At 53.2% G+C, this 12,077-nt stretch overlaps 1 protein-coding gene across 1 annotated transcript; it reads right to left on the bottom strand.

Annotated features, from left to right (window-relative positions):
• Positions 1 to 239: 239 nt before the first annotated feature.
• LOC128787440 (C-X-C motif chemokine 6-like) lies at positions 240 to 3,534 on the bottom strand. The gene is made up of 6 exons (XM_053941583.1): positions 3,521 to 3,534; positions 2,984 to 3,067; positions 1,091 to 2,503; positions 805 to 934; positions 589 to 672; positions 240 to 485 (listed from the first exon to the last, which is right to left on the bottom strand). The coding sequence occupies exons 3-6, from the start codon at positions 1,152 to 1,154 to the stop codon at positions 461 to 463; spliced, it is 303 nt and encodes a 100-aa protein (XP_053797558.1). The 5' UTR covers positions 1,155 to 2,503; positions 2,984 to 3,067; positions 3,521 to 3,534; the 3' UTR covers positions 240 to 460.
• Positions 3,535 to 12,077: the final 8,543 nt, after the last annotated feature.

The raw sequence follows: 12,077 nt of genomic DNA on the forward strand, positions 1-12,077 counted from the left end.
GGCAGGACAAAGGGGCAGCCCCACGCCTCAACTTCCCTGCCCTCGCTTCCCCTGGCTGCACGTGGCCTGTGCCGCCTCCCCGCCAAAAAAAGCGGAAAACGCCGCGGCCACCTCCTCAAGTCTGCCAAAGGATTTTGGCCAAAGGCTGGTGCCCCCCATGCCTCCCATCCCAAGCACCCCAAGCCCCCGGCATGCCATATGAAAGGAGGCAAGGGACAGTGAGAGAGGGCTGCCACCTTTATTGGGCCTGCTGAGCCACGCCCAAAAGGGACACCCAGTGCATGGCTGAGGGATGGGAGAGGCTGGAAGCAGGGATGGGCATTTTTAAGGGTTTAAAGGCATTAAAAGGGGCTCAGGCAGCAGCATGCTCCCCTCTGGACTGGGCTAAGCCAACAACAGGATGGGGAAGGGAGGCAGTTTTGGGCCCAGCACATCTGGCCTGCCTCTGGTGGCAGCTTCCTCAGCGGGGAGCCTTTTTCTTCCTCCTGCCAGAAGAAGAAGGGGGAGGAATGTGTGAAGACAGTCTCCCACGGGATGCCCCTGGTCCTGCGGGGAGTCCCTGACGCTCAGGGGGAAAAGGGAGCTTACAGGTGAGGGAGGTCCTGCAAGAGTTTCCTCATCCAAGGGGTGTCAGGATCTACGCACACCCTCTTCAGGCTCTTCAGCTTAATCCTAGAAAACACACGGCCCTTCAGACACATCACTTCCTCCTCTCCTGCAGACAGCTGAGCCCGCCACCCTTCTCACAAGGAAAACGAGCACGAAGCGGGTGAGGGAGGGCGGGCACCCCCGGGAGCCACTTACACCACCTCGGGGCGCCGGCAGCTGCTCCCCACGGGCCACACCTCGATGCTGCTGTACCTCTCCGGCGGGATGAAGGTTCGGGTGCTCTTGAGGCAGCGGCAGCTCAGGTTGCCGTTGGCTTCCAGGATTGCTGGAGGCGCACACGGACACGGCTCACATGGCTCATGCATCACCCCAAAACCCTCCCCGGGGCAACGCATCTCCTGCCACGTCCCACCAGGACCACCCGCCCCAAGCCCGGAAAGCCTCACAGCCCCCACAACCCCCAAGCCACCGGGAGGCTCACCTGTGTCCCCAGGGCGCTGGGACAGCAGCAGCACCGCCAGCAGCAGGGCTGCCCGCACAGCCATGCCGGCCCCAGCCCCGGGCCCCGCAGCATCCCTCTATTTGAGCTGGGAAATAGGAGAAGTGAGGCGGCACGGGAGGCCCCGGGGTCGCCGTGGTTTTGCCCGACCCCTGTCGCTGCTGACGGCGCTCGCTGAGTTTGCAACGCTGCCGATAAAACGTGGCTTGGGGCTTGGCGCGGGGCCCGGCTTCCCGAAACCGGCTCTGCTTTTCCCCTTCCTTTCTCGGCCGTTTCCTCCAGCTTCGTTCTCAGCGCACACAGCCCCACGAGCCCGGAGGTTTTCTGGGGTGCTTTTCTAGCCTGCACGATCAGGAATTGCTCATTTCCCCTACTACCGCCTTGTCCCCCTGCAAGGCACAGCCCAGCAGCGCCCTGCTGACATTTGCTTTTGATTTTTTTTTTTACCCCAAAACTCTGCCAAGTGACCTCATGCCCATTCCTGACATATTTCCTTACTGGCCTGGACTGGTTTCTAAAGCCTTACAGCCACCTGTAAATCCCAGCTCCATCACTTGGATGTGGGGCACTTTGGCTGGATTGTCCCATCTCCCTACCACCAATATCGTGCCCTCAAATCACCACCAGGGAAAATGACAGGTTGTGATGGGAAGGACCCCTAACAAGAGGGAACAGCTTCACAGTGCCAGAGGGCAGGGTTAGATAGGATAGTGGGGGGAAATTCTTCCCTGAGAGGGTGGGGAGGCCCTGGTACAGAGAAGCTCTGGCTGCCCCTGTATCCCTGGAGGTGTCCAACACCAGGTTGGACAGGATCTGAAACAACCTGTGATAGTGGAAGACGTCCCTGCTCATGGCAGGGGGTGGGACTGCATGGGCTTTGAGGTCACTTCTGATCCAAACCATGATTCTATGCCATACACAGCTTCAAAGCTAGGAGATCCATGGAAAATAGAACAGAAAGAAAAGTCCTGAATTTTATTTGGCTTGAGATTCTGGAACGGGACATGCCACACAACCCTCAGACACACACTCTGTTGCTGAGCACTTCACATGGAAAAAGTCACAAAGTCATTCCTAAAGAAGCAGGAGCAGCCCCTGAGAGGGAACAGTTTTGCAGTCCACAGGCAACTAAATAAATGAAGGATTCACACTCACGCTGATCCAGAGACCAAGAGCAGGGGAGAACCCCCCACGAACCTGCCACAGGGCTGGGGCCAGCAGCGAGCCACCCTCCCCACAGCCACTGCCACCAGAGCCAGACGTGGGACTTTCAGGAAGGGGAGGAAGAGAGGGCCAAATGAGGAGCAGCCAGGTCTGCACACCTGGGCATCATCCGCCAGCCCACCTCGGGGCTCTGGGCACCAACTTCCTTAGCAGGAAACCTATTTTTTCTTCCTGTGAAAAGCAGAAGGAGGAGAAATCTGTGAACACAGAGAAAAGTGGCTCCAGGAGAGGAAGCTCCTGCCCCAGCTGAGGGAAGTCGCTGCCGTTTCCCTGGGGCAGGCATCGGTCGCCAGGATGGCCACAAACCCAGCACAGGCACGACCAAGAAGGGCAGTTTTCCCAGCATCAGCACCCTACTGCACCTGCCACGAGCAAACCCTGCTCCTGCCACCTCTCCCCTCATGTTTTTCCCCCCAAACTCTAAGTGCAGCACTTACAGTGCGTAAGCCAGGGGTAGCGTGACCCACAGATGGGTCGTGTTGGGCTGAACACTGCTTTGCACAGCAAAGTGTTGCCCCTCATTGCTTTGGAAGTGGGTCCTCTGGACAACAGCAGCTCTCCTGGGCCCGTGAGAGCTTCTCAGAACCATGGATGTGCTGGGATGCTGTCCAGGGACACCTGAACCAAACAAGTTTCCATCCAACAACTTACGTGCCAGCAATGCGCTTCAGCAGCTTCTTCACCCAGGGGGCTTCGGGATTCACACACACCTTCCCTGAGGTTCTTAATTTAATTCTGAAATGCAAGGAGAGTTCCTGAGCATTCCTGTCCCCTCCAAAGGCAGGGATTCAAGCAGTCAGAGCCGATGGGGAAGACTCAGCTTTTGCTCACAGCACCAACAATTGCAGAAAGCTGCCAGAGAGAGAAAGCCACAGCAAGGCTGGGAACAAGCAAGACTCAACACATTCCTAGAGCAGAGACTTGAAGCCCAGAACAGTGCTCAAAGACAATTTTTTTTCTGGAGATTTACAAACGTATCAACGTTGAGCAGCTAGGAAAATTTGTTACGGCTCATGCTGCCTCAGTGTCTGAGGAAGTGCTTCCTCCAGGCTGCAAACACCCCTGCTCCAGCTCGAGGAAATCACGCTTTCCCCTGCTGGAGAGATTCCTGATTTTTGGAAAGGTTTAGCTTCCAGCGAGGCGGCAGAGAAGTGGGATGCTGGCAGCAGCAGGGCCCACGGCACTTACATGATCTCCGTGCGCCTGCAGCTGCTGCCCACGGGCCTTATCTCAATGCTCTCGTATTTCTTGGGACTGATGTATTCCGAGGTTGTCTTGGCACACCTGCAGCTCAGGTTCCCGTTCACCTCCAGGATGGCTGAGAGAGAGAGAAGGGGCAGCTTACAGGCTGTGCTGACAGGGATGCAGCAGCTCCAGGAGCCAAAGCGAGTTCCCCTTCCCGTGTTTTCACTGACAGCACTGCAGGGAGCACGGTGAGAGGCTTCCACCTGTGCCTCTACCTCGGTTCCCTGCTCCCACACGGCTCCCAAAAGCTGAACCAGAGCCCTGCAAAGGATGGCTGTGCTTTTTCCCTGGCAAACAACAAGGCAAGCCCTCCGCTAAGCAGGCAGGAGGATCCCAAGCTCCCCAGCCGCTCTGGGCGCAGGATGATGCCAGCAAAGGCACCCGGAGCTCACCTGCGTGGGCAGAGTGGGACATCACCAGCAGCAGCAGCAGCAGCCACGGGAGCAGGGGGGCTCCCATCCTCAGGCAAGGCTCAGCCCCACCGAAACTCTGCGGGACCGGGCGCACAAACAGCCCTATTTATCGGGGAGGGTCACGCTCCCACACGGGCACAGAATTCACACCTCAGCAGTCACACCCGGCCAGCAGAGCACAGACAGAGGTGATGTCATTTCTCAGATGCTCCCCACAGCCGGCCCAGAAGCTCAGTGGTCAATATTTTTAACTAAAAGCAGCCATTGGGACGCAGTGCGACGCTTGGATTCCCCACCCATCTCCCCCGTGCCTTGTCACCCACATCGCCCTTCATTCCCTTGAGCATTTACCTCTCAGCCACAAAAAAAAAAGCCCAGAATGAAAGCAGAGTGCAAGCCCCTGACTAAGCAGGGGGGTTTTTAGCATACTCAGACATTTACATATTGCTTTCTTGGGGCTATATTTTCCCCACACTATTTTTGCTGCCTCTCTCATCAGCAAAAACACCCCACGTCACAGAAAACCAATCATGATCTCCCTGCTTTGTGCTTGCACTCAAGTATTTCCAATTTCACGCTTGGCTGGGCGAGTAACTCGCCCAGGATGGCCACAGGAGCACCCCATGCCCTTGGCTGTTGGTGGGATGGGGTCTTTGCCCTAAATAAATTCGGCAAACTCACCAGTCGGGAAGCAAAAGGGGAAGGGGATATGTGGCGAGGCAAGGAGGAAGGAAGAGGGCAGAAGAAAAGAGATGTGGTTGTGTGATAATGTTGTAATTTGGAGCTTTCAAATCACATCAGCATTTTATATAGCTATTACCAAAATAGTAAATATAAAAAAAAGTCTTCCACTCAAACTCAAGTTATGCATCTCTCTTTGAAAATCTTGGGTTTTCTCCTCTGAGATAGGTCCAAAAGCCTTGTGAAGTGCTTGTCCAAGAGATGACTGGGGAGTTTAACTCCCTGTACACCAGGGTCACAGAGAAGCCTGGGACAATTTCCTTGGGCTATTCCCAAAGTCCTAAAAAGAAATGAAAAAGAATAGGTGCCTTGCTGTCACAGCAATGGAAGAGGAGATGGCCTTAAAACTGAGTTTTGTTTAACCCTTTCAGAGTTTTCAATTTCCTTGCAGAGAATTATTAGAAGGAACACAACCTAGGACTAGTTTCGTTGGGTTGTGCCAGAAATCTCTTGGAAAAAAATGATGGGAAAGGTAGCAATTTATCAGAGAGATGACTGCTCATCTATGCAAAATGCTATGGAGGCATAAAAGACGTCTGAAAATCTTCCTAAAGTTCCTGACTACAAAATGATCCTGCTTTTTAGAGCTGGGAAAAAACAAGTGAAAGCAACTTTCCCCAGAAAAGATGGAGCTGGAGCATTCAGCTGCTGCTCTTCCAGGACTGGAGGAATCCAACAGCATTCCTGGCAGTGCTTAATGAAATTGGTACAAGAAAAAAAATTATCCCTGGACACATGCAATGGATGGACCAAGATGAGCCAGATCACGCCCCTGATTTGTGGGCAGGTATCCACCTCCTGCCTGCCCTGGAAAGAAGCAGGAGCTACAGAAGCATCAGCTGGATGGATTCTGAGAGGGTCTGTGAGTGGGCTGGGCAGCAGCCACGGTGCTGCGATGGATGAGAAAGGTGTAACTGATGAACACTGGGCTGGTTTCTCAGAAGGAAAAGCCGCAGTCGTGGCGGTGGCCGATATTTCTGCACAGCGAGTGGTAATTCTGCAAAGGGAGAAGCAGGCTGAGGATGTGAGCCGTGACTGCATTTAAGCTGACTGCTTCCTGGATGCCAGGAATTCAGAAGAGTGGCCCTAATGTAGGGATGTGTGGTGTCATCCAGGCCAGCCTCAACTGAAACACATCCAAAGCACCCTCACAGCTTCTCTGTTTGCTGCAGCAGCTGCCCCTGTGCAGGCAAGACTTAGATTTTAGCCATTTTTTATCTAATTCTTATCGGATTTTTGTATTGTTTTTTACACCTGTAATACTTTTTAATCCTTCCTGTGGTACCTAAATCAGAGAGCTCCAAAAAACAGTGGTGCAAGCAGCATCTAAAGGCCACATGGAAAACCTTTTCCATGTTTACCAGGATGGGCAAAAACCCAACCCTGACGTCAGTGCTGAGGAGATGCGGCTCTCCAGCCCTTCAGGGAGGATTCACAAGAGGCTGCATCACAAACATCTGCAGCAAACAAACCCCTCAAAGAGAATCACTTGAGGAAAAGTGATTTTTCAGCTTACCCCTCCCTTTGCCCACAACTCACTCAGGGCTTCTTGCAGGAGAGAGAGGGGAAAAAAAAAAAAAAAAAACCACGCTGTGGTTTTTGTTTTTTTTTTTTAAATTATCCCCCAAAAACCCCAACTGCACTGAATCTTCACCACTGTGGCTTGTGGTCCATCACCTGCTTCAAAGATAAAGATGCTTCCTGCCGAAACCTGAGAAACCTGAAACCCACACATACTTCAGTGGCAACGTGAGAGCACCAGAATTAGCCAAAACCTAACGAAATCAGTCCAAAATTAGGTTGGGTGAACAACACATCGAGCTCGCTCTTACTTGCCATCTTCAAGTGAAGATGCACGACTTGCTGCTGATGCAAGCGGACAAAATTGTGGGTTTGGCCCATTTTTGGAGACAGCAGAGTGCTGTCATGACTTCTCTGCAAGCAGGTGAGAAACCTGCTCCTGGCATCTTTAAAAGTATTTGGTGAGCTAAGGGCTAAAGAAGGGAATATGGTAAGAGGGAGCTTCAAAAGGGATTGGATAAGGAAGATGGAGAAAGGCCGGGAGCAAGAACAAGAGAAATTAAAGAAGACTTTTAAGAAACGCAAATCCAACATTCCTGCCTCCCCAGTCCTTCTTGGGGACCTCTGGGGAGCTGTCCCTTCTGCTGAAGGGACAGCCATACAAAAATAGGGACGTGCAGCCCCACGGCGGGGACAGTTTCTGGGAAGTCCCAGCCACCCCAGAGATGCAAATGGCACCAAGCAAGCGCAGGAGAAAACCCCCAGACTTCTGTACCAGCTCATCCCTGCCGCTAGAAAAGCACTATGGGGAACACCCTGGCACCCCCACCCTGCTCCAGAGCTCTCCACTCGTTTCCAGCCCGAGTCGCTCCAGAACGAACCCAACGCCGAGCAGAGCGGCGCCGTCATTCCTCAGCGGCTCTTCCGCCTGGCACGGAGGATGTGAGGCAGGAATGGGAGGCAAGGACTTTCCCAGAAAGTGTCACCGGGGCCACGTGCCCCAGCACCCTCCCCACACAATTTGCATGTGGGCACAGGAACCAGTCTAGACGCCGCAGGTGCCGCTGAGCCCGCGGGCGCCGTTGGCCATTTGCATCGGGGCGCCGTGGGACAGCCAGGGCTCAACCCTGGCCGTGGAGCAAGGGGATGAGGAGGGAACCTTCATCCTGCAGCAGGAGGGAGCTGAGGAACAGCAGCTGGGGGTGTTCTAAGTGAGCTGTGTCTGGCAACTCGGCCCTGCTGCCCTCATGTCGGCCGGGCGTTCTACACATCCCCACCGGCTGGAGGAAGGCACTCCCTCCTTCTGGGGCTAGTGAAGAAGCACTCCAGGTCTATTCACAAAACCAAAACACGCTCCTGGAAACTCCTCCAGCCCGTGCTTCACGAGCTGGGAGGTTTCTGCTGAGCTCAAAGGCTGCCATTGCTTCAGCTGAGTTATTCCTATTTGGGCAGCACATTCAGGCAAACACTTGGCAAGAGCCCTGGCACCAAGCTCTCCAGGAGTGCTATGGCAAAGTCTCCTCCCCTTCCCCTTGAAGTCTGACATCTTGATAAATGCAGCTATAAGTTTGGCTAGAGTTTAGTTAAGCATTTTCTATTTTTCCAATTATTCGTGGTTTCCATTTCAGCTGAGCCCATAATTTAGTTGTCTCCACATTACTTGCAGAATAACCCATAACTACTATTTCTCATGGAGCATAACATGGCCTTGACCCATTTTCTGCTGGCCACCCATGGAAAACAGTGCTTCTCCTCAACCACACACAAGGGTAAAAACACACCAGGAATGGACCCAACTCGACCATGCATCCTGGGCTTACACCCAGGGTTGCTATTTTTGTTAATGTCCACTTAATGTTTTGAGGCCCCTCCTCTTCTTGCCAAGTGCCTCCCCACATTTTTCCCTCGGGGAAGATGCTTCCCCCACATTTCACCCACAAGCCACCATAGCAGTAGAGATTTTTATATTAGGAAAAAAACCAGCCAAGACAAGAGCAACTGTTCTCCAGCAGCAAGTAGAAGTGCACACAGCAAGGAGGGGAAATCCAGTTCTTCAGTGAGAAGGAAGCTGCAATACCAATGAAGTGAGCAGCCCTCCCTTTGGAAAGCCCCTTGTCAACTTTTCTCTTGGAACCAGCATCCCTGAATCAGCACTCACACTCAGAGATGCTGCCAGCAGAGACATAGAAACTCCAGCCCGACTTCTGCAAAGGACACAAATCTCAGCAGCTGAAAGAATCGATACTGAAAGGAGCTGCCTTGGGCTGAAATAATCCGGCATTGCCCAGATTTGGGGGCTGAGAGAAAGGCGGCTTGAGCACACAAGTCGTGCCCCAGGCTCGGAGGTCACCAAGCTCCGCCCTGCCAGGTGGAAACGAGGTGGGAGATGAAAGGGCAGCGCGCAGGGAGGGAAGAAAAGGCTCCGGGAGACACATGAAAGTGAAACCAAGAAGCACAAAGCCATAAAAACCATGAAACCCGCTTTGATCTTCGCTCAGCTTTTATCTCGCCTGTCACTTACCACACACACCCTGAAAACCAGTAAGGCCTAAAGACTCCAATCTGTCACAGGGCACAGCCTTGGTTTAGATACAGAACATCCCTGAAGCTGTTTGGGTATCTCCCCTCCCTTCCATACCCCACATTCCCGTGGTGTTTGGGGCAGCCGGGAGGGAGCATTTCACCCGCCAGTTCTGGCCATGTGGAGTTCAAGGAAGGCACTTGGAAAGATGTTCCCCGACACAACCTAAGCACAACAAAATGAGGGACTTTCCTCTTGCCTGCAGGTTAGGGCTGGGGGAACGTGGGCAGATTAAATGCTGGCAATTGTGGAGGTACAAGGTTTAGACTTGCCGTGGCAGGAGGATGCTGTGTAAAAATAAAACATACACGCACAGATATACAAAAGCACCACCTAGGTTCTCATTTTGCAGCGCACGCAGGCTCACAGCTGGGACCACTAGAGAGCAGCAGACACCACTGCCAAGGAGAGCAGACGGGCAAGGAAAAACTACATCTGCCCAAGCACCCAGATCCCAGGCAGAGGATCACAATCCAAACTAATTGACTGTACAGGAAAAAAAAAGGAACGGGCATCTTTGTAGGTGCTACACTCTCTCATCACAGGCGCCTGCTCCCATCACAGAGGGCTTTTTTTTCCCCCTGAAAGGCAGCTTTCAGAAGCATTTCTGAACCACCAGAACTCAGACCAGGGGAAGGACAGACGAGGCGAGAGCTGAAATCAAGGAAGGGCTTCCTCCTCTCCCAAAACTCACAGGTTGGTGCTCTTTGCTCAATTCCCAGGCAAGAGCAGTAGCAGAACTGGCTTGTCTTGATGTTCTGCAGCAAAGCAGAGTGTAGGGGAGGTTTTTGGGTGGGGAGAGGCATGGAGGCATCCTGGAAATCCAGAAATGCAGGTTAGACCCCCCCCCAGACCCTGCAGCAATGTAAAAGGACCTTGAGGAAGATTGCTGCACGGATCACCCTCAAAGCTGAGGAGCACAGAGAGCTGCCTGCTTCCTCCTGCCTGGCTGGGGGACTGGATGAAATCCACATCACTCCCACTCTCCCAACACCAGAGACAAGTTGTTAGCATACCTAGAGTTTTGCCAGAGGCATGAGGATGTGGGGCTGATGTGCACATGCCTTTCCAGCATGTGTGCCCTGGCCCTATTCCCAGCTGGAATCTGGAGGTTAAGCAATGCTAAGCTGAGACAGGAGCCTGAGACTGTTCAGTTGCACACCTGGGAACAGCTGGAAGCTGTTAAGCACCACCCAAGTCCAGAAACACAACGGCTGGGGCTTCCCAACTGGGAGCAGCTGGACAAGCAGAGCACCGGCTGCCTGCTTCTGTCTCTTGAGGGTGTGATCCCACCCTGCTCGTGGTTAAATCCTGGCAGAGCACACAGCTGGGATGTCTCCACTGAATCCCAAAGAGGAGCAACGCTGGGATCCAAGTTTAGGGGAGCACAGGGCAAACACCTCTGCTGACTTCTCCTGGGGGTTTGTAGCCCACACACATGCTTAGACCAGCACACTGAGAGGTAACACGGGTGCCAGGCTGCAGTGCCAGAGCTCCAGAGAGGAAATGTGAAGGATGGAAGCTGCCTCCCAGGAAGCATGCAGCCCTGGAGAGTGGCAGATATAACCAGCCTGTCTGACAGTTATGTCCCAGCCACCCTGAGCCTGGTTTTTCCTGTCTGGTATGGCTGGTTATCATTCCAGCTGGAGGGGAGCGATACTGGGAAAGCTACCCCATGGGACTGGAGGGCATTCAGCTGCTCCAGAGAGCACAGAGCTTCGCAGGGAGTGTGGATAAAATGCATTTCCAAGCCAAACATCTTCAAAAGCTGGGAATTTTAATATTTGGGAAATTTCAGCCAATGTAAACCAATGCTTTAAGTCTATCCCACTGTTTCAGCGCTCATCCACAGCCTTTGGAGGCAACTGCAATGGGCCCTCCCCAGCTGAATTCGTCATGCTAAAGGAAATTATGTTTATCTGTCCCAAATTCACATGCCTGGCAGTGAGAGACCAACAACAACACGAGAGGGTGATTCACAGCACATTTCCATCGAGCCCTGCCTCACCCAAAGTGTTGTCTCCGCTCTTGGGTCAGCCTGTGGAAGTGTTCAAAGGTCACGGCGCTAAATGCCATCGAGATATTTTTGCTACTCCAGCCGTATTAACCCCAGGGCTGTGCCTGCACTGCTGCAGGCAGGGAGAGGAAGGCTGCTGCATCCTGCCTTGATGCCACCAGACACGTGCAGGAGGTCACAGTCCCCGTTCCCAGCTGTCACGCAGCTCCAAGGTGACGACACGTCCTCCCAGCCCTGCCCACCTCCGCTCCCCTCTCCTCCGGACCGGGGCAATCCAGGTGAAGGTGCACATGCACCCACACCTCCGTGTCAGCTCCCGAGCCATCAGTCCCGCCTCCTCGCTGGTAACGCCACAGCTATTTGCCCTGCCCGGCTGATATTCCCTGGCGCTATTTCCTCAGTTTCTACGCTCTTTTCTCAAGTGCTCGAGCTATCAGGGTGTTTGCATAAACAGCAGCACACTCACACCGTTCCCTCCCCAGCCTCTCCTAAGGTTAGTCACCCTCCTGCCCAAACTCAAGCCCACGTTTCTGCCACACCTACAGGAAAAAAACCCTTCTTTTGAGGCACACGTAACCAGAGTAAATTCTTGCATTTCAGGGTCACAACAGAGGCCCACTACAGCCACTTGCACGTAGAATCCCAGACTGCTTTGTGGTGGAAGGGACTTAAACATCATCCAGTTCCACGCTCCTGCCGTGGGCAGGGACACCTTCTACTATCCCAGGCTGCTCCAGGCCCCATCCAACCTGGCTTTGGACACCTCCCGGGATGAGGTAGCCACAGCAAGTTACAAGCATTTAAAATGGAAGTAAAAATGCTGTCCTACCCCTAAACCTCTGTTCTGGAGACACTGTTTCACTGAGAAAGGCAGGCTAGTTCAAAAACACAAAGGGAAAGTCTGCATGGAAAAAGCAGAATCCTGGCTCTGCTTCTTCCTCCACTCATACGCTCATTATCCTTCTACTTCCAGCATGACAAGACTGGTCAGGCACACAAAATCTTACACCTCTCCCCAGAAAGAACAAACCAGAAGAAACAAGACACAAGAAACCCAAAAGGCTGTTGCTGCAAGTTCACAACAGGCTAACAACTGCTCTCCACCTTCCAACTTCATTAGAGAAAACAAACCCTTCCCTTAATACCCCTTTTCAACCATTTCGAAAACAGCTTGGCACAGAACTCTAACAAAGAGTGAATTTCAACTCAACTGCCTCCATGCTGCCC

The sequence above is a fragment of the Vidua chalybeata genome, chromosome 4 (genome assembly GCF_026979565.1).
Source record: "Vidua chalybeata isolate OUT-0048 chromosome 4, bVidCha1 merged haplotype, whole genome shotgun sequence".
Classification (NCBI taxonomy): domain Eukaryota; kingdom Metazoa; phylum Chordata; class Aves; order Passeriformes; family Viduidae; genus Vidua; species Vidua chalybeata.